This window comes from Panthera pardus, unplaced genomic scaffold (assembly GCF_024362965.1).
Source record: "Panthera pardus isolate Hobbes unplaced genomic scaffold, ASM2436296v1 HiC_scaffold_20, whole genome shotgun sequence".
In the NCBI taxonomy this organism is placed as follows: domain Eukaryota; kingdom Metazoa; phylum Chordata; class Mammalia; order Carnivora; family Felidae; genus Panthera; species Panthera pardus.
The window spans coordinates 29,818,850-29,838,603 of record NW_026526766.1 but is presented as its reverse complement, the minus strand read 5'-3'; the positions used below and the strand labels follow the sequence as shown (position 1 = coordinate 29,838,603).

Genomic DNA, 19,754 nt, shown 5'->3' with positions numbered 1-19,754 from the left:
CTACACCTAACAACTGTAGAATAAACATTTTTTTCATGAATACATAGGCCAGAAAAATGCAAATTATACAACAGAATACCACCACAGACACACTAAAATATCTAAAAACAAAAAGACCAACGATGCTAAATGTTAGTGAACATACAAAGTAACTGAAGTCTTGTAGATCACTAGTTGGAATAGAATGATACAACCACTCAAGAAAATGGTTTGGGAGTTTCTTCTACAGTTAAACCTATGCTTAACCATAAAACCCCAAAATTCCACTCCCAGGAAATGAAAATATGTCTACCCAGGATAAATGAAAATGTATGTTTAAGAAAAGGCTTATACATAACTATTCCTTACAGTTTTACTTATAATAATGAACTGGAAAACCCAAATATAAATATCCATCCTCAAATAAATGGGTAACAAAATATGGTATACTCATAAACTGCAATACAACTCAACATTAAAAAAGAACAAATACATTCAATAGCACGGATGAATCTCAAAAATATTATGGTGAGCAAAAGACACCAGATACAACAGTTCTAGAATCTAGAAATCCAAGATCAAGGTGTTGGCAGGCTTGGTTTCTTCTGAAGCCTCTCTCCTTGGCTTAAAGATGACTGCCTTCCTGCTGTGTCCCCATGTATTCTTTCCTCTGTGCACTTAAATTCCTGTATCTCTTTCTCTTCTAAGGACACAAGGCAGATTGGACAAGGGCCTCACCTTAACGGCCTCATTTTGACTTTATTGCTTCTTTAAGAATATTTTCTCCAAATACAGTTACATTTTGGGGTCCCTGAGGATGGCACTTGAACCTACAAATTTGGAGGGGACATGATTTAGCTCAAAATAAGCCTCCTAATTGGTCTTTCTCCATTTAGTTTGGCTCTCCTTGGTCTGTATACACAACAACTAGATTACTTATAAAATGCAAATCTAGGGACATCTGGGTGGCTCAGTTAGGTGAGTGTCTTGGTTTCAGCTCAGTCATGATCTCATGGTTCATGAAATTGAGGGAACTTTCTCTCTTTCAAAATAGATAAATAAGGGGCACCTGAGTGGCTCAGTTGGTTAAGTGTCTGATTCTTGGTTTTGGCTCAGGTCATGATCTCAGTTTTGTGAGTTTAAGCCCCACACTGAGCTGACAGTGCAGAGCCTGCTTGGGACTTTCGGTCTCCCTCTCTCTCTGCCCCTCACCCACTCACGCTGTCTCTGTCTCTCTCAGGATGAATAAATAAAATAAATAGATAAATAAACCTTAAAAAACAAAATAAAATGCAAATCTGACCACTTTTATCATATTAGTAATCTACTGAAAACATTTCAAGGGTACTCTATCATTCTAAGAATAAAGACCCCTAGGGGTGCCTGGGTGTTCTGTCAGTTAAGAGTCCAACTCTTGAATTTGGCTCAGGTCATGATCTCACAGTTCATGGGGTTCAGGCCCCACACGGGGCTCTGCTCTGGCAGCATGAAGCCTGCTTGGTATTCTCTCTCTCCCTCTCTCTTTCTCTGCCCTTCTCTCTCTCTCTCTCTCTCTCAAATAAATATTTAAAAAAAAGAATAGGGGCACCTGGGTGGCTCAGTCAGTTAAGCGTCCGACTTTGGCTCAGGTCATGATATCACAGTTCAGGAGTTCAAGCCCCGTGTTGGGCTCTGTGCTGACAGCTAAGAGCCTGGAGCCTGCTTTGGATTCTATGTCTCCCCGTCTCTCTCTGCCCCTCCCCCATTCACTCTGTCTCCCTCTCTCAAAAATAAATAAAAACATTAATTTTTTTTAAAAAAAACTAAAAAAAAGAATAAAGATCCTTAGCTCTCCAGACAGCTTTCAATACCCTTTATGATGTTCCTTGCTTACCACACTGTTGTTGTCTCCCAGCCACTTCCCTCTTACACGTATGCTGCAGCCATGAGATACAGAAAGCATCAAAACTGCTTTCATTTATTCAAAAGTAATGTGATCTTTATTGTTTGAAGGCCTCTGCAAATGCTGCTTGTTCCCTCTTCCTGCATTACTCCCCTACTCTTCAACTCTTACTTATCCTTCAATTCTTTTTTTTTTTTTTTTTTTTTAAGTTTATTTATCTTGAAAGAGAGAGAACATGCACAAACAGGGGAAGGGGAAAGAGAGAGAGGCAGAGAAAGAGACAATCCCTGCCGGCTCTGCACTGGCGGTGTGGAGCCCAACACGGGGCCTCAAACTCACAAACTGTGAGATGATGACCTGAGCCAAAATCAAGAGTCACACATTTAACCCGACTGAGCCACCCAGGCACCCTTCGTCATTTAATTCTTATCCAGCTCATAGGTCATCTTCTCTGGGAAGCTCCCTGACAACTCTCCTCACTCTGCACCAAAGTTAGGTTCCTTATGTTCTTTCTTACAAAGGATGCTCCCACTGCATCCTTTCTTACATACTGCAACACTCATATGCCTTTATAATTATGTCTCTAGATGCCTCATTAAAATCTTAAGATGCAGGTAGGCATTAAGTCAGTTCATTTCTTTTGGGTACTTATAGTCCTGGAATACTGATTCTCAATATGTTTATGTATTTTTTGCCAATATACATTCACAACAAACTCCCATAATTAAAATCACTCATGAAAATCACCATCTTAGTCTAGAGGTGCCATATGCATAAAAGGTTGTACATGAGATTTAGGACAGTCTTACCCTTCTGTAACAGGCATTGTTTGGAGAGGGAATAAAGGAAATACAATGGACTGTATAAAATCTGAAGGTTTTTCCTTCTTAGAAAATAAGTTATTATAAATTAGTTCAATAACTCTTAAATGAAATTAAATTATGCTATGGATATTTGGAGCTTTTTTGAAAATCACAATATAAAGGGATGTAAACAATATTAATGTAATCATTCTCATTATTCCCATTACCTGTTCAATTCATCCAGACATAAGCGCAGTGTTTCATAAGTTGTTAGAGCAATTTCACATTTCCTCTGCTTTACACGAATCAGTTCATAGTCTTTTTTGTTACCATGTAAAACAGTGACTCTGAAATATCCCCAGGTGTCCAATTCATCTCTCCAGTTGTAGAGTACAGAAAGAGGAGCAACTATTAAGAACATCTAAAAGAAGAAGAAAAAAATTATGATATATTTTTTAAATGAAAAAAAAAAAAAGAAATCCAGAATACCAATAGTCCTATTCTTTAGTTTCTGGCACTGCAGTTAATAAGACTAAATACAACTTAGTGACTGGATATATCTGGATATAGAAGACTGTCAAAAATACTTTGTCATCCACTTCTCTTTTATTAGGATAAAACAGATATCTAACTCTGTCCAAAGGAAGAGTTGTTTTTTATTTCCCCCCTCTCCCCACCAAAAAAAAAAAAAAAAAAAAAAGGAGCTGAGAGATAAGAGAGAAGCAATTTTCCAAAAGAGAAGAGTATAATCAGAACCCAAATAATAACTTCAAGAGCCAAGGGGGTAATATAAAGGAGGACAGGTTTTTTTCTTGAAATACATGGTTTTCTGAAGCTCTTTCCTTTGCATTGCCCTAGTCCATTTCCTCTTTCCCTCTTTCAGATACTGTCAGTTGGAGACCTGGAAAATTCATTAGAAAATTGAAGCAATTAGAAGAAAACCGTTACCCCTCTTACCATTAGGTCAATAATCTACCTGTATTTATTTTCATGTATTCTGCCCTCCCACACATTACCATGGATGAATTGTCCATGTTCTTATCTGAAAATAAACCTTAAACTTACACAGTGGCTGCCATCATTTCTCGCCAACATAAAATCAATGCTGGAGAAATTGCCTCCAACTGCCCATGAGACTAACTTTCCCTTTTTAATGTACCACATCCATCCACAAGCGAGTAAGTTCCAATTTCTCCCAGAGTTAAAAGACAAAACAATACCCCAAATCCTCTTCCTTAAACGTATAACTCTCTTCAGCTATCCCCTACTACTTTACCATCTTTATAGCAATGATCCCTACGAGTTATCAATACTTACTGTTTTTACTTAATCTCCTCCAGTTCTCCCTTGAATTCATATAAATGGGACTTATGTCCTAGCCCTCCAACCAAAGCAGTCCTTGTGAAGATTAACAATGTATCTGTGTTTAGTTTTCACATGAATATTTTGGGGTTCCACTGAACTTCCCTTGTACTAACCCCAAATCCTGCTGTCATCACCCATTTTAATTTTTTAATGTTTTTATTTCTCACTATTATCACTCTTTCTAAGCTATTATATTTAATAGTGTTACAAGTTTCTTTCCTAAAGTTTTATATTTGTCCTACTCGATAAAGATCAGCAAATCAAACATACTGAAAATTTTCAGTTTAGCAAAAATTAACTAATATAATATTAGTCTAAATCTTGCTCTCTCTTGTATGAAATATTTCAGCTAGGCCATTTGTCAGGTATAAGAATTCAAAGCTGTGATTGTATTTTGGAAAGAGAAAGAAGAAGAAAGAACAGAAGATTAACCTACTGAATGGCAGAGTTCCTTTTTCCCACCCCAACATCAAACACACATAAATACTTTCTTGTCATTCTTGATTCATCTCAAATACTTTTGCCTTTGGTTTGGAGTTTATCCTATGAATTCTATTATTCTCTTACCTTCAAATACAAAATCTGGGATACAAATACTAAGTCCAAGTATAGTCTCATCCCATCCCCCCCATTTCTGTTATTACAAAATGAAAATGATGGGTCCAAACTCCATCTGAGCACTTTGAGCAGTTTTCCACTTCAGATATCATTCATCAAAGTTGCCAATGAATCTAAAGATTCTTAGAATCAGCCCTAAGATTCAACAAGTTTTAAAACGAAGACATTTCTTATTATTGGTCTTTGAAATTGCAAAAGGTAAATAAAATAGTTCAGTAACTCATTTTAGTACTGAGAGGTCAGAGAACTGAGTTATGCCATTTGCAAAGTCCAGAGAATGTATATAAGAAGAATGTAAAGTCTTTACTACCATGCTATGAATAATATTTCATTTAGCAAGCCTTACTTAAGCACAAGATGTCAAAACAATAAAATGGAAAGCAGTGTCCAGCTGCTAAGTCACTGCACATAAAACAACATTATTTGTTATTCTGAAGCTAAGAAACAATTTTATAAAACTAGATCTAAAATGTAATATACATAGAATTAAAAGTTGCTCACTTAAATATTACTAACACCAACAGAGGCCACATTTAATCCTTCAACTAGAGAATACTGAATTACTTTTATCTCTTTCAACAAATCTAGTTCAATAATTGAAACACATGCTTTTAAATCTTGAATCTTCTTGTACTATGGCTTTAGGAAAATGATGTGATGTGGGCTGTGACAAAATACCCAAAGATGTTTTTCATGTGATGATTTCTGTGGTAGGAGGTACAGTATTAACGATAATTACCATACCATTATTGAGCACTTGCTGTATGCCAAGGACTGTGCAAAGTAGTTGACAAATATTAACACAAGGACTTTACATAGAAATGCTACAAAGTAGGAGTATTTAGTATTTTCCTAATAAAGGATGAGATGAGATAACTAAGGTGTAGAGATGTAAAATAACACACCCAAGGTCCTACTCCTATTAGATGGCAAAATAAGTATTTGAACCCATGTCTGTCTAATTCTAAAACTCAGCCACTACTATATATCATATTAGTATTGTAATTTGCAAAGTCCATGACCATGAGATACAGAGCTCTCTTATTTACCACTATAACTCCAGAACTTTGTATAGTGTTTAAAAACAAAGGTGTTCAAATGATAAATGAAATAATAAATGCAACAATCCATGTCAGTGCCAGAATAGAAACAGCAATGTATATTTAGAGAACAACAATAGACAAACAGAACCAAAGCAAAGGTCTCACATGGGAGGAAGTGAAGATATCAAAGTGAAAAATAATACGTACCTTTACAGAGAGAAACTATAGACCATAAAATTGAAATTTTTGCCATACATAACTCAAAGTTCTAAAAAATATTCCCTGTAATTACCTCTACAATGTTAATTCCTTAAAAAAAATGCCAAACCTTAAGAAAGAAAGAAAGAAAGAAAGAAAGAAAGAAAGAAAGAAAGAAAGAAGGAGAAAATGCCAAACCTGGAGTGCCTCGGTGGCTTAGTCAGTTACACATCCAACTACTGATTTTAGCTCAGGTCATGATCTCATGGTTCATGGGATTGAGACCCATGTCAGCTTCTGTGCTAACAGTGCGGAGTCTGCTTCAGATCCTCTGTCCCTCTCTCTCTCTGCCCCTCCCCACTCATGTGTGTTCGTTCTCTCTCACACACACACAAAATAAACAAACTTTAAAAAATTTTTATTAAAAAATGCCAAAACTAATTAATTTAAACCCTATAATACATAATTGATAACTTTTCCTTTGGAATACTGTGGCTGCCCAGAGTTGGGCTCTGTGCTGATAGCTTGCAGCCTAGAGCCTGTTTCAGATTCTGTGTCTCCCTCGCTCTCTCTCTCTTCCCTATTCCTCTCATGCGGCCCCTCTCTCTCTCAAAAATAAACATTAAAAAATTAATATATATATTATGTATGGGAATTTAAGTTTAGAATCCATTCTAGTCATGAGCCTCTCCAAATCTTTTTTTTTAAAGTTTATTTATTTTGAGAGAGAGCACACGGGGGAGGGGCAGAGAGAGAGAATCCCAAGCACGCTCCACACTGTCAGCACAGAGCCTGTTGTGGGGCTCAGTCTCACGAATTGTAAGATCATGACCCAAGCCGAAATCAAGATTCAGATGTTTAACCAACTGAGTCACCCAGGTGCCCCCAAATCTTTTTTTTAAAGTAGAAGAATTTTACCAAAACTTGACATTCTTTAAAAATATAAAATTACAGACCAATAGCACTTAAATTAATGGACACCAAACCAATAGATCTCAAATATTGCAATTAAATAAATAAGGTATGAAAATGGAAATGACAAGTAAAAGTATAAATATTAATAGAAAATATATGTAAAGCAATAAAATGAACAGTAAATCAATTATTAAGAACAGTAAAATAATTAAGAAAGTGGAATTTATAAAATATATGTCTCACCTTAAATGACACATTAGACCTGTTGGATTTAATATATACAGAATATTCTATCCCAAAGGAGCAGAATATACATTCTCTTCAAGTGCATGTTACAGTTTTTGGTATAGACCATATGTTAGGCCACAGAACAAATCTTAATAAACTTAAGGAGACTGAAATCATATCAAGCATCTTTTCCTACCACAATGCTATGAAACTAAAAAGGAAAAGGGGAGAATTCACAAATATGTAGAGATTAAACAACATGCTACTCATGATAAAAACCCTCAACAAGGTAGGTTTAGAGGGAACATACCTCAACATCATAAAGGCCATAGATGAAAAGCCCATAGTCAACATCATCCTCAATGGGGAAAAACAGAGCTTTTCCTCTATGGTCAGGAAAAAGGCAGGGATGTCCACTCTCACCACTGTTATTTAACATGGTACAGGAAGTCCTAGCCATAGCAATCAGACAACAAAAAGAAATAAAAGGTATCCAAATCAGCAAGGAAGAAGTAAAACTTTCACTATTTGCAGATGACAAGGCATACTATATAGAAAACCCAAAAGACTCCACCAAAAATACTGCTAAAACTGGTATGTGCAGTCAGTAAATTTCTGTGAGTTGATTTCAGGACACAAAGTCAATGCACAGAAATCTGTTGCAATTCTATATACCAATAATAAAGCAGCAGAAAGAGAAATTAAGGAATCAACCCCATTTACAATTGCACCAAAAATAATAAGATACCTAGGAATAAACCTAACCAAAAAGATAAAGGACCTGTACCCTGAAAACTATAAAACACTGGTAAAAGAAACTGAAGATGTAGAGAGCCCAGAAATAACCAACATTTATATGGCTAATTAATTTATAACACAGGAGGCTAAAATATCCAATAAGAAAGGACAGTCATGGGGCACCTGCGTGGCTCAGTCAGTTAGGTGTCCAACTCTTGATTTTGGCTCAGGTCATAATCTCAAGGTTAGTGAGATTGAGCCCAGAGTTAAGGTGTGTGTTGACAGCATGGAGCCTGCTTGGGATTCTCTCCCTCTCTCTCTGTCCCTCCCCTGCTCATGTGTGCTCTCTCTCTCTCTCTCTCTCTGGCTCTCAAAATAAATAAATAAACTTAAAAAATAGAGAAAGGACAGTCAAGTCAATGAATGGTGTTGGGGAAACTATACAGCCACAAACAAAAGAATGGAACTACTATCTCCTACAGCACACAAAAGTTAACTCAAAATGGATTAAAGACTTGAATGTAAGACCTGAAACCATAAAACTCCTAGAAGAAAACATTGGCAGTAAGCTCTTTGATATTGGTCTTAGTGATGATTTTTTTATATGTGACTCCAAAAGCAAAGGCAACAAAAACAAAAATAAACAAGCAGTACTACATCAAACTAAAAAGCTTCTGCACAGAAAAGGATATCATCGACAAAATGAAAAGACCACCAACTGAATGGGAGAAAATATTTGCCAATCCTATATCTGATAAGGGGGTTAATAACCAAAATATTAAAGAACACATACAACTCAATAGCCAAAATATCTAATTTAAAAATGGGCAGAGAGAATCTGTATAGATGTTTTTCCAAAGAAAAGGAAATGGCCAACAGGCACATAAAAAATATAACTGATCATCAGGGAAATGCAAATCAAAACCACAATAAGATATCACCTCACATCTGTTAGACTGCCTATTTTCAAAAAGACAAGAAATAACAAGTGGTAACAATGATTTTGAGGCAAGGAAATCCTTATGCACTACTGGTAGGAATTAAAATTGGTGCAGCTACTATGAAAAACAAAAAATTAAAAACAGAACTACCATATGATCTAGCACTTTCACTTCTGGGTAGTTATCTGAAGAAAACAAAAACATTAACTTGAAAAGATATATGTACTCCCATGCTCATTTCAGCATTATTTACAACAGCCAAGATATGGAAACATCTAAGTATCCAGTGATGGATGATAAAGAAGATGTGATACATATGTATCACATATATATAAAACATGTCACATATGTACATATACATGTATACACACACACACACACACATATACAAATGTGGAATACTATTCAGCCTGGACCTTAAGGGCATTATGCTAAGTGAAACAAGTCAGACCAAGAAAGAGGAATACCATTTGACTTCCTTATATGTGATATCTACAAAATAAACCAAACCAAAAATCAAGCTCATATATCACATATATATATCACACATCACATATATGTGTATCACACACACACACACACACACACACACACACACACACACACACACATATATATATCTATCTCACATATCACACACACACACATATGAATACATATATACATGTAGAATACTATTTAGCCATTAAAAAGAATGGAATTCTGTCATTTGTGATAACCTGGATGGACCTTGAGGGCATTATGCTAAGTGAAACAACTCAGACCTCAAAAGAGAAATAGCATTTGATTTCACTTATATGTGGAGCCTACAAAATAAAACAAACCAAAAAATCAAGCTCATAGATACAGAGAACAAACTGGTGGTCACTGGGGTGAGGGGGTAGTATGCAAAACAGGTGAATGGGGTCAAAAGTACAAGCATCCAGTTATAATGAGTAAGTCATGAAGACGTAATATATGCCATGATGACTGCAGTTAATAATACTGTATTACATGTTTTAAAGTTGCTAATACAGATCTTAAAAGTCCTCCTCACAAGAAAAAAAATTAAAAAAATTTTCTAACTATGTATGGTGACAAATGTTAACTAAACTAGACTTATTTACTGTGGTGATCATTTTGCAATCATTACGTTGCATACCTGGAACTAATACGTCAATAATACTTCAAAAAAAAAAGCCTGATAAAGCATGTGGCTTTAACATACATATATATATATATATATACACACACACACACACATATGTGTATATATACATATATATGTGTGTATATAATAAACATGACCAATTAGAATATAAAATTTTAAAAATTCCATTTGAAATAGCAACCAAAAAGAAAGAATACCCAGTTAAACTTAATGAACAATAAACAAGGTCATACAAAGAAAGCTAGAAACTCTGAGGGGCATGAAATAAAACTTAAGCAAATGATACAACCACTCTAGGATATGCAGTATTTACAGTGTAAAGATGTTCACTCTCCCTACATCAATCAATAAATTCAGAAATACTACCTAAAATATCAATAGCTTTTTAAGAGAAAGTTGAGAAAATTTGAAGATAAACTAGTCTTACCAAACATTGAAACATATTATAAACCCAAAAAAGTTAAAACTGTTCAGCACTGAAAGAGAAAGGAGCAAATAAATCAATAGGACAGAACAATATATCTAGAAATATACCCACAAATATGAGTGTTGTTTTACTCAAAAGTGACCCTTCAAATCATTGTGAAAAAGAGGGCTTATGCAATAAATGACAGTTAAAATAATTGGCTAGCCATCTGAAAAAAAATAAAGCTGAATTAATAGATTAGTCATTATAGCAACATAAATTCAAGCTTACACAAAGATGTAAAGGTATAAAATAAAATCATATACATTACAAAAGAATCGTGGGTGAACTTACAATCTTAGGTACAAAAGACTTCTAGGCAGGCATAAAACCGAGAAGGTATAAAGATAAATATATTTAACTACCCAATTTTTTTTTTAAATGCAACCAACAAGTCAAAAGCTGACTCTGAAAAAGAAAGAAATATTTACAGAATATATAATGGACAAAAGATTAGTTTGTAGAACATATGATTAAGGACTATAAAGAAATATGATTAAAACTAGAACTTGATTTTTTAAAAAGCTATTAACAATGTCTTTTAAGATTCTGAAAAGATACTCGACTTCACTCATAATTAAAAGAATAGAAATCAAAGCAAGATATAACTTTTCTAAATCTCTGACATAATTTATGTAACAAACATAAATCCCTTGAATAAATAAAAAGGTGGGAAATAGACACTATTCTGTTTTCCAAAGTGATTTTCCAAAGTGATTCTGTTTTCCAAAATGATACACTATTGGTAAGAATACAAACTGGAACAAGCTTCTGAAAGGCAATTTGACTCTAGCTATCAAAATATAATATGTAAATACTTAATTTCAGTATCACAGATTGTGTGATTCCAGTACCAAGAATTTATCCTATGGGTATGATGGCAAGAGATGTGCATGAAGATTTTCACAGTAGCATATATCTTTATTTTCTCATGAATACCAAGAGGATTATCTTGGTATACATCAGAAACTAAAGAAATAGTGTGTAGCAAATAAAATGCTGGAAACTTATTTTTTGTTCAGTCACCATTGAAACTGCTTCTCATACTGTGATTAGAAAAATTCTCTGCATTAATACTGATTATGAATTTTCATAGATTCTCTGAAGTTTTATCATATAATATTTTAAAATTAATTTACTTTGATTCATTTTCTTAAAGACTGAATTCCAATCCTAATAGCCTAAATCTAAAGAATCATTCCAAGAATTAATATTTGAAATGCATACTTTGTGTCTTTTCATTTAGGAATTTGTTCTTGGCACAAAGCATTTATTTTATGCATTCCTAGATGACTTATTCACACTTGAAAAGTTTCAAAATGTATATGAGATGTATCATATCACACACACATACCTCAAATCTACCACTCCTTAATTTGTTGCATTTAATTCATTAAAGGATTTTTTGCAAGGAGTTCCAACATTAATTTTTCAGGATTCCATTGCAATTCTGGCATTAGCATAATAAATATAATTTATTTTTTCTCTAGCTATTTCATAGACCATCTTTTAAAAATGCACAAGATTTTATTTTATTTTTTTTTAAGTTTATTTATTTATATTTGAGAGAGAGAGACAGAGCACATGAGTGGGGGAGGGACAGGGAGAAAGAATCCCAAGAAGGCTCTGCACTTGAAGTGCAGAGCCTGACGCAGGGCTCGAACTCACAAACAGTGAGATCATGACCTGAGCCGAAACCAAGAGTCAAATACTTAAGCAACTCAGCTACCCAGGCGCCCCTAAAAATGCACAAAATTTTAAGTGGACCAATACAAATTTATCTTTTAAGAATTTCATCACACAAAATTATAGTATTTGTTTGAATTCACTTCTGGGGAATACTTTAGGATGTCATTGGCAATCCCATTAAAAGCTTTATGAAATTCCAGTTCACATGATCAACTAAACACATGTATTTATTGATGCCACTTAAAACAAAAGAACAAATATAAAAATAAATCCATAACAGTGTAAAATGCTTCGAAGGGGCACTGCCAGAGGACCAGAAGTGTGTAAGAGTATAAGAAAACTGCCATACTTAAAGAACCGAGGAATCCATTCTACACTTATGTAAGAGAAAACTTCCCCAAAAAACACAAAGTGAATTTTCCTAAAAAATAGACTTCAAGCCAAACACTGTAACAAGAGACAAAGATCATCAGATTATAATAAAGGGGTCAATTCATTAACAGAATATAACAACTGTAAATATTATATACAACATCAGAACATCTAACTATATAAAGCAAATAACAGATAGGAAGAGAGAAAATGACAGAAATATAATAATAATATGGGACTTCAACACCCTACTTTCAACAATGGATAGATCATCCAGAGAGAAAATCAGTAAGGTAACATCAGACTTAAACTATACATTACACCAGATTGGACCTAAGAGGCATATACACAACATTTCACCTAAGAACAGCAGAATATATATTCTTCTCAAGCACATATGGGACTTTCTCCAGGATAGATAATATGTTAGGCCACAAAAGAAGTTTTAAATCATATAAAACGTATTTTCAGACCACAATGGTATGAAAGTAGAAATCAATGACAAGAGGAAAACTAAAAAATCCACAAATGTGGAGATTAAACAGTACGCTCCTGAATAATGAATGGACCAAAGAAATCAAAAGGGAAATAAAAAATATCAAGACAAATAAAAATTGAAACACATATCAAAACTTTTGGGATGCAACAAAAGAAGTTCTAAAAAGAAAAACTTTCTACATTAAGAAAAAAGAAAATTCTCAACTAAACAACCTAACTTTACACCTCAATAAACTATAAAGAGAAAAGCAAATTGAGCCCAAAGTTAGTAGAAGGCAACCACAAAGGTCAGAGTGGAAATTAATGAAATAGAGACTAAAAAAACACTAGAGAAGATCAATGAAACTAAGAGCTGGTTCTTTGAAAAAAAAAAAACAAAATTAGCAAAACTTTAGCTAGAGTAAGAAAAAAGAGAACACTCAAAATTAGAAATGAAAGAAGAGAACTTATCACTGATAACAAAGAAATACAAAGGATCATATAAAATTACACAAGTATATACCACAAAATAGGTAACCCAGAGGAAATGAATACATTCCTTGGAAATACATAATCCAACAAGACTGAATCATGAAGAAAGAAAATCTGAACAGATCAATTACTAGTAAAGAAACTGAATCAATAACCAAAAACCTACCAACATAGAAAAGTCCAGGACCAGATGGCATCACTAGTGAATTCTACCAAATATTTGAATAAGTAATGTCAATCCTTCTCAACAATCCTAAACTCATTTTTCAAGACTAATGTTATCCTGCTATCAAAGACAAGGATAGCACAAGAAAAGAAAATTATAGATGTAAAAATCCTCAACAAAACATTAAACAAACAGATCTGTCAGTCCATTAAAAGGACCATACACCATGATCAAAGTGGGATTTGTTTCTGAGATGCACTGATAGTTCAAACATAAGAAAATCAATAAATGTGATACATCACATCAACAAAATGAAGGATAAAAATCATATTTCAAAAATTGCAAAAAAAAAAAGCATTTGACAAAATTCAACATCCTTTAATGATAAAAACTCTCAACAAATTGGACAGAGAATACATACCCTAACAAAATAAAGACCATGTGGGTACCTCGGTGGCTCAGTCATTAAGCATCTAACTTTGGCTCAGGTCATGATCTCACAGTTTGTGATTTCGAATCCTATATCAAGTGAGCCCCAGCCCTGCTTCAGATGAGCTCGAGCCCCACTTTGGGTGAACTCAAGTCCCACTTTGGGTAAAACATGAGCTCCAGGTGAGCCCCACTTCCCTCTCTCTCTCTCCCCATCTCTCTCTGCCCCTCACTCACTTGCGCTCTCTCTCAAAACAAAACAAAACAAAACAAAACAAAAAAAAGCCCACATATGACCAGCCCACAGTTATCATCACACTCAACAGTGAAAAGCTGAATACTTTTCCTCTTAAGATCAGTAACAAGACAAAGATGCCTCTTTTTTTTTTTTTACGTAATTTATTGTCAAGTTGGCTAACATAAAGTGTATACAGTATAAGGTATATTCATAAAGTGTATACAGTATAAAGTGTATTCAGTTCTTGGTTTTGGGGGTAGATTCCTGTAAATCATCGCTTACAGATGACACGCAATGCCTATTCTTGCCCAGTTTATTCAATATATTTCTACAAGTCCTAGCCAGAGCAATTAGGCAAGAAAAATAAACAAAAGGCATTCAAATTGTAAAGAAAGAAGTAAAATGTGTGTTTGCAGATGGCATTACACGTAGTAAATCCTAAGATGACAAAAACAAACAAACAACAACAACAACAAACAACCACTTAGAACGCAGTAAAATAAGTTCAGTAAATATGCAGGACACAAAATCAATACACAAAAATCACTTGTGTTTCTACACATTAGTAATAAATTACTGAAAAAAAGAAATTAAGAAAACAATGTAAAGAAATAGCAGAGTAATTTATTAAAGGAGAAACAATTATGCCAATCATCTGCTCCAGAGAAGCAGCACTCTGCTTCCCCTACATAAAGTACTGTGTATATTTTTCCAAAGCAGGAGAACATCTTCAAAATTCATAGTGAGTGTTCGGGCTAAAGAAATATCTGAATTTCAAGGTTGAATAAAAAGTCCTATATACTTTAAAACAAAAAGAAAATTTCCTTTCCAAGGAAAAAGTCAATTCAGTATTGAATCCTCATCTATGACAAGGAGTGACAGAAGAAAATAAAATTATTTTGGTCAACTTTTAAGAGAAAATCCTTAATTTAGAATTCTACACACAGATAAACTATCAATCTAGTATGACAGCACTATAAAAGTACACAAAATTTTTGAAACAAATAATAAAGTTGTTAAACAAGCAAAAACTGATACAAATGCAATAAAAAATGAGAAAGCTAAAAGATATAGTGGAAATTTAATCCATTTCTCTCAGGATCTAATTGCTCAAATAGATTTAAAAAAGAAAAGCATTAATTTTAACAATACAATTAACAAGCCTGATCGAAATATTTATAACTATGTGGCCATAATAACAAAGAATGCACAAAATACTAGCAAACATTTAAAATTAAAAAAAAAAAAATTAATGTTTATTTATTTTTGAAAGAGACAGGGCTTGAGTAGGGGAAGGACAGAGAGAGAGAGGGAGACACAGAATCTGAAGCAGGCTCCAGGCTCTGAGCTGTCAGCACAAAGCCCAACACAGGGCTCGAACTCACAGACTGCAAAATCACGATCTGAGCCAAAGTTGGGCACTTAACTGACTGAGCCACCCAGGCACCCCAGCAAACATTTTAAAATAAGTGAAACTACATAATATTCACAGCATTAAAAACACTTGACCATGGATTTAGCCACACACACAAAAAAATACCAACCCTATTATCCCAAAAACAGAAGTTGAAAGTAGAAATCAACAATAGAGGCTAAATACTCCCATCATTCTCCATTCCCCAATGATATCTATTTACTTGGAAATTTTACACTTTGCTTTATTTTTTTTAAGTTTATTTATTTATTTTGGGAGAGAGAAAAAGTGTGAGTGGGGGAGGGGCAGAGAGCGGGAGAGAGAGAATCCCAAGCAGGGTGTGCACAGGCAAGATCATGACCTGAGCCAAAGTCAGACACTTAACCAACAGAGTTACACAGGTGCCCCTAAACTTTGCATTAAATAGTACTTGAGTAAAAGCTATAACTGGAGTCACAGATAATTTAGAAAAGAATACTGAAAGACTACATAGTAAAAACTATGGAATGCAGCCAAAGTAGTACTCAAAAAAACATTTACAGCTTTAATGAAATTTATTAGAATATAAGAAAGATGAAAAATAAATAATTAAGAATTGAACTGAAGGAGATAGAAAAATACCAGTGTATATATATGTGCCTATATAAATATATAAATGTAAATAAATATATATTACAAATACATATTATATATAAATACCTTTAAATACTTAAAGTATTACTTTTCCCTGCTGTTTACTCTGTCTGCTAATTATCACAACTGACATAAGATATTCATAAACTCTGCACTGATATTTAGAATCAAATAACAACTAAAAACAGGACTTGAACTCTAGAAGATTTAAAACACATCAAGAATATGTTTTTTTTTTTTTTTTTTTTAATTTTAACGTTTATTTATTTTTGAGACAGAGACAGAGCATGAACAGGGAAGGGGCAGAGAGAGAGAGGGAGACACAGAATCTGAAACAGGCTCCAGGCTCTGAGCTGTAAGCACAGAGCCCGACACGGGGCTCGAACTCACGGACCATGAGATCATGACCTGAGCCGAAGTCGGATGCTTAACCGACCAAGCCACCCAGGCGCCCCAAGAATATGTTTTAAAAAAAGAAATTAAATTTGACATAGGATGTATTTATAATATTAAAAATAATAAAAAATTTAAAGTAATAATAATACCATAAGCCATTACTTCTCAAAATTTTGCACAAAATTGCCCCACTGATAGACAAGAGTAAATTGGTCTTCTCAACAATCTTATGTATATATAAGACTTATGGATGAGACTGTTTTAAAACTTGTGGAAAGTGATTCATTACCATAATATAACAAAGATTTCATAAAATCACTTCATCCTTATTTCTATCCAGTTTCCTGGTGCTGAGAACATAAAAGTCAGACACAAAAGTCCACCTTTTTTTTTCATTATTTTATTAGAAATATATTATTTTTTATGAGTCATATATGAGATATCTATAAACATATATTTATAGAGGAGAAAGCTGATGTACAGCTATGAAGACCATTCATAGTCACATGGGCAAAGATAAGTTAAGACCTTAATTGTTCTGACTCCAACTTCAATGGTCCTGATATAGGAAGAACTTGTTACATATTTTCAGGATGTAATTACTCTGCTAACAACTTTATCAGTTAACATACCTTTGTTAGCAACATCTACAACTGTCTTCCTTTCATTCTCCCATAAATAAAAAACAGGATAGTAGACTTCAATGAACTTTACATACAAACAATGGAAATTTAACAAATTAATGAAAGTAAGTCCTGTAAATCCAGCCAAGGAAAAGACTGAAACCCTCTAAAACAATTTAAGCTAAAATTGTACTTTCCCATTTTGAGAGTCAATCATACTTAATTTGAGGATGAAATTGATAATCCTTCAAGAATTAGGCCTATAAAACAAGTATTTTAACAATGTCTTTAGATTCTATGTTTTAAATTTATACTATAATGTGTGATGTTTATAAGTTTCTATATACTTTTCTAATACCAGCTTCAACAGATGTATGCTTCTAAACATCTTACCTTTTTTGCTATAGAAGGGGTTTCCTTTTTCATACTTCTTAGTAAAAACTCTGGCATGTTGTTTTCAATATCCTCACGAGTTCCCTTTTTATGCAAAACTGCAGCCAAAAATGAAATAACCTGGGAGGAAGAAAAAAAAAAAACAACCAACGTTTCAATTACTGGGTAAATGTTTCAAGATGGACAAAATTTCATGGCTTACATGATTAACTACCCAATTAGTGACAATTTGAGTATGTACAAATAGATTTGTTACAGGGAAAAACAACATGAAATACTAGTATTGGTTTTCTTTATATATATCAACAACTAAATGTACAGTACACATTACCCTTCAATATAGTATAAAAGAATTTTCATGTTGCTGTCTCTTCCACCATAAGTTCTACCTACTCAATGAATTCTTCCTTGATCTCATCAGTCGGGACATTACCTTATTTGTTTCTCTCCATGAAAACTATCTCTTCGTATACTCTATTAGAATAAACTATATACATTCTTTTTTCCCTGTAGAAAACAAAGCCCTTAAGGGAGTAATATTTGGCTCATAAAGTTGTGCACTTCTGTTTATCTAATAAGTATAGATGGAATGATAGAATGTTATTTCAGGATAGACTAAGACAATTCACTCATAGACACACCACTTTGAATAACAGCTATTCTCCAAATATCAAGTAAGAAAGACAAAGAGACATTATAAAGGAAATATAACCCCCATAATGAAGAGCAAGAAACATTTAATCAACTGGACGTTGGTTCAGATTTTAGCATTAGTTGCCTGGCAGCTATGTAAACTTGGGCAAGATGGTTAACCTCTTAGAATAACTGTAAAAATACTTGAAAACAGCAAAAATAAATACTTGCAGAGTTGTAGTAAAGATTGGGGGGGAGGGGCACCTGGATGGCTCAGTCAGTTGAGCGTAGGACTTTGTCAGGTCATGATCTCATGATCTCATGGTTTATGAGTTCGAGCCCCACATTGGGCTTGCTGCTGTCAGCCCAGAGCCCGCTTCAGGTCCTCTGTTCCCCCCCTCTCTGTCCCTCCCCTGCTGACATGCTGTCTCTCAAAAATAAAATAAACATTAAAAAATAAATAAATAAAAATAAAAAATAAAATAAACATTAAAAAAAAAGTTGGGGGAAAGTATTTGAGGTATCCATATGGGAGAAAAGAATTAATCATTACTTTAGAAAGATAAATTATATAAATATTAAAACCTAAAGAAAAAATTTTCAGAAAATTAGGAAAAAACCCAGAAAGGTGTTTTTAACATGAGTACGATTACCTATAATCTCAATCCCAAATGACAGAAGAAAAAAATGGTGTAAGAGAAGTAGTTGAAGAGATAAAGGCTGAAAACTTCTAAAAACTGATTTAGAAAACATTAAGCCATATATTCCAGATCCACGAAGAACATTAAACCAATAAATAAGTAATAAATAAATAAACAAACAAGCAATCCACAAGTAGGTGTTTCATAGAAAACCTGGCCAAAACTTGAGACAAAAAAAAAACAAAAAAAAAAAAACAAAAAAAAAACAACCAAGAGAGGGGGACAGGAGTTAAGCTGGCAGAGGCGTAAAGAAACCCTAAGCTTGTCCTGTTCCTCCAACATAGCTAGACACTTATTATATATCATTCTGAATACCCAAGAAGTCAATCAGAGGTCTGAGAGAACAAAAACTGCAAGTCTACAAGTACAAAAGTGACCACCTTTTGTAGGAGGTAGGGGGTGTGGAGAGTTGATATGGAGGAGACAGCTTCAGGTACAGCATCAGGGAGGGAGGCCGCTTACAGAGGCTACCACAAAGTATTATAAACAGCAGAGCACAAAATCTGAAATTTTAGAAGTACGTTATAATGGGGGATGTGCCTGGCTTAAAGGTGCTCAGGTGGTGAAGCTGGGAAGAATCCCAGATGTGACAGTGTGGTCTTAGGATCCCCTGAGTCGCAGGAAGAATGGGTGGCACCAATGTACTGCACTTTTTCTAGGCATAGGAGTGGGGACTCAGGCTGAGGGCAGCAAGCAGGGGTGACGGCTTTTGGCTCTGTTTTGTCATAAACGTTGAAGTACTATAGGGTCATGCAACCACTTTCCTCATATA

General features: G+C 34.2%; 1 protein-coding gene across 3 annotated transcripts in view; it reads right to left on the bottom strand.

The window, feature by feature from the left end:
- The window catches only part of ERCC6L2 (ERCC excision repair 6 like 2), a 135,817-nt gene that overhangs the window by 79,763 nt on the left and 36,300 nt on the right, over positions 1-19,754 (bottom strand). For all 3 annotated transcript variants that reach the window (XM_053907866.1, XM_053907865.1, XM_053907864.1), the window contains exons 3-4: positions 17,649-17,768; positions 2,892-3,085 (exon numbers count right to left, since the gene is read on the bottom strand). In XM_053907866.1, the coding sequence (XP_053763841.1) occupies positions 2,892-3,085; positions 17,649-17,768 (314 nt within the window). The remainder of the gene's footprint in view (positions 1-2,891; positions 3,086-17,648; positions 17,769-19,754) is intronic.